General features: G+C 59.5%; 1 protein-coding gene across 1 annotated transcript in view; it reads right to left on the bottom strand.

Moving 5' to 3' along the window:
- The window catches only part of LOC104623036 (transmembrane protein 8A-like), a gene marked incomplete at both ends in the record, with an annotated part of 3,096 nt that extends 1,001 nt beyond the window's left edge, over window positions 1-2,095 (bottom strand). The window contains 4 exons of the mRNA XM_010289984.1: window positions 362-621; window positions 756-889; window positions 1,168-1,375; window positions 1,906-2,095. Of these exons, the coding sequence (XP_010288286.1) occupies window positions 362-621; window positions 756-889; window positions 1,168-1,375; window positions 1,906-2,095 (792 nt within the window). The remainder of the gene's footprint in view (window positions 1-361; window positions 622-755; window positions 890-1,167; window positions 1,376-1,905) is intronic.
- Window positions 2,096-3,376: the final 1,281 nt, after the last annotated feature.

The raw sequence follows: 3,376 nt of genomic DNA, 5'->3' as shown, positions 1-3,376 counted from the left end.
TCCCCCAGCACCAGCCCGCCCGCGGAGCCGAAGGAGCGGGGCATGTTCATGGAGGCACTGGAGGGCAGGAAGGGCGGACGGGCCAGGCTGGGTCGGGAGCAGTCTGGAGGGCAGAGCCATCAGCCTGGGCCCTGCACAGCCCCTCCAGTCCCCTCTTAGCTCCCACCTCCCCTTCTTGCCCACCACTCACCTGCATCTGCAACCCAGCTCCAATGCCTCCCAGTGTCCTCATCTCAGCAGAGCTGGGTATCACCCTGTGCCCAGATGGGGCCAGATCCTGTGGGCATCCTTTTCCCCCCCCACCAGTTGCCCAAGCAGTCAAGACCATGCCCCCCACCCAGACCTCCCCGTGCACCCTTACCTGTGAGCTGCATGGTGACCTGGAAGGAAACAGTGCCCGGCACCCCAGCGTGTTTCTCCACCAGCACGTAGTACCAGTGCTGCCAGAAGGGCAGGTCCAGTGCCAGCTGGCAGGGAGCATGCTCCCAGCAGTCCAGTGATGTGGAGTTGTGCAGGGGGGGAGCCTTGGCCCGCATGCGCAGCCAGAGTGGGCAGCCCTCAGCCCCGCGGCACCGCAGCACCTCCACCAGAATGCGTGATGTGTAGCTGGGCACGAACATCCTGTGGGACAGCAGTGTCAGGTCCTGCCCCTCAGTGTGGACCAACAGGGCTGGGGAGGCAAGCCACAAGGATGGGGCACCCTAAGCTCCCCACCCTGGGGATGCCTCCTCCTTAGGAGATCCTCTCGCACTCACTTGTAGAGGCAGGAGTGGTTGTGGGGGGCCATGCTCTGCTTGGTGACATAACCGGGGTACAGCACAGCAATGTTCACCAGGCGCTGCACAATGAGCTGTGGCTGGAAGAGATACTGGCACTCCTTGTAGAGCCCCTGCACCAGCAGGACAGTCAGCATGGGGCGGGGGGGACTGGCCACACAGAGCCACCATCCCCCAGCTGCTGACCCCACACCGTGGCAAGGGGTTGGGGTGCAGTCTGCCCAGGTGCCCTCCATCTGGATGTGCCCAGGACCCCCACCAAGAGATGTGGTAGTCCTCCTGCCCCCCATGTGCCCCACTTGGGACACCTGCCCTGGGCACTGCCAGCCCAGGACAGTCAGGCCCCAGCAGAGCCCTGCAGCGAGCCCCACAGTTCCCCCAAGCCCTTCACCTTGACAGAGATCTTGCCCTCATCTTTGGGCAGGTGGGCAGCCAGGAACCAGTCCCCGGGCAGTGGGCTGGTGACATTGAACACCCCCGTGGTGCGGTTGGGCAGGGTCCAGGTGAGGGTCAGTGTGAAGGAGCCAGGGACAGCTGTGTCCCTGGGGAAGTGCATGTGCAGCGGGTTAATGACGGAGGGAGCCCCTGAGCGGAAATACCTGCAGGAGAGACAGCAATTATTAGCAGGGCGTAGGCTGGGCATCATGGCAGGGCCAGCCTGCCCTACACGTGAAAGTCTGTCCTCCATGCTATTAGGAAGCTCAAAGACATGATGGGGAAGCCATCTGTAAGCTGGGACCTTGCTGAAGATTGTGACCTTCCTTGGGTGGGTGTTCAAGCAAAACTGTTCATGTATGAGAAGCACAAAAAAGTGGAGCCTGCAACGGTCCTGGGAAGATGAATCATGGGGAGTGAGTGTGCACACATGTGTGTATGTGAATGTATGTGCATATATGCATTTGTGTGCATGCATGTGTGCACACGTGTACCTGCATATGCATGCCTATGTGCATCTGTATGCATGAGTGCCCCTCTGTATGTGTGCATGCATGTACATACATGCACATGTGCATGTGCAAGCAAGAAGCAGACAAGAGCAGGCAGGCTCCAAGGCAAGTCCAGGCAGGGGGCAGCAGGGGCAGGCAGAGGCAGGCAGGAAGGGAAGAGTCAGGGCAGGCTGCTTACTCACACAGTGATGCTATGGTCTGGGCATTGGTCCCCGAAGGTGCCACCCTGCTCCTTGAAGGTGATGAGGTTCCAGACAGCGATGACCGTGTCCTCGGGGATGTGGAAGTGGAAGAGCTCGATGCTGGCAAAGGAGCGGAAGGGGCTGAGCTTGCGTGGTGCGTGGGTGAAGTAGTCAGTCACGAAGAGCCCATCTGCAGAGGAGACCCAAGGGGCTCTCAGGAGGGTGGGGGGCTGGGGGGGTGCAGCACCCCTCCCAGACCAGGCCCACCCAGGATCTGAACATGCCCCAAAACCAGCAGCCCGGAGGCAGGAGGGGCTGGGGCTGTGTCATTTCAGTGTGTCCCCAGGGCTGATGTCAGCTGTCCCAGCTGCATCTTCCAGCCCTGGAACAGTCTGCATCATCATGCCTGGTTCAACATTGCCTCAAGCCCAGTTCCTGGAGCTGTGGACACTCATCCTCTGGAGCCTGATGAGCCCTTGGCCCTGGCTGCTCAGGCTCTGCCCAGGTGCAGCCCATTTTCAACCCATCATCCTCTTCAGTGAGGAACTGCTCCTTGCATTTTACCTGTAATAAAGGGCTATTCCTCATGGCTCCAGCTCTGCCACAACAGGTCAGCTCCCACAAGGACACACAGATTCCCCCCCCTTCTCTGCCTGCCAAGGAGGCTCAGCACAGAGCCCATCATAAACTGCAGAGTCCCACCCTAGAGCCATGAGAAGGAGCAAGCAGTGCACTTCCTGCGCGCCCCCGCAGCTCTCCCATGGTTTGCAGAGGAGAAATGGTGCACGTATGTGTGCACATATGCACATGTGGGTGCTGTCTGCGTGTACGCCAAAGTAGAGGTATGCACACCCACATGCATGGGTGTGTGTGGCTGTGCACAGCCCCATGACTGCAAGACACTTCCTGCAAGCCCACAGCACTCACTGGGGCCACATCTCCCTGCCCAACTGTCCGACAGTTTGATTTCCAGGGATTTCCAGGAGCCCCAGCAGCAGAGAGGCACCCACTTCCTTGGCACAGTGGAGACAAAGGAGACCTGGTCTCCAGACAGCAGCTGTAACTTCACCCTACCATTGCCACACTTCCCCAGTGCCAGCCTGGGAGACCCATCCATTATTCCCCAGAGATGCACCAAGGATGAGATGCACCTCCCTACAAGCTGCTGGCAAGGGGGATGCCAGGAGAGGATGGGCTGTGAGCAGGGCTGTGCCCAGAAGGACTTGTCCTGTGGGGAGTGGGATAGCTGAGAAGGGCTGCTTTGCACAATGTGCACCTGGCTGGGAGTGTGCGCATGTGCTTGTGTGCACATGTGTTTGTGCTGTGTATGTGCAGCCCCAGCCAGCTGTACACTGACATGCATCTGCTCTCTTGCCTGGAACAAAGGCAACTGCCCCCCCAACACAAGCCAGGCATGAAATACCTGTCTCAGTGCAAGAGCACCCAATTCCAATTTCCACACCATGAACCA

The sequence above is a fragment of the Phaethon lepturus genome, unplaced genomic scaffold, assembly GCF_000687285.1.
Source record: "Phaethon lepturus isolate BGI_N335 unplaced genomic scaffold, ASM68728v1 scaffold44400, whole genome shotgun sequence".
NCBI classification, from domain to species: Eukaryota; Metazoa; Chordata; class Aves; order Phaethontiformes; family Phaethontidae; genus Phaethon; species Phaethon lepturus.
This window is presented reverse-complemented; position numbering and strand designations above follow the sequence as displayed.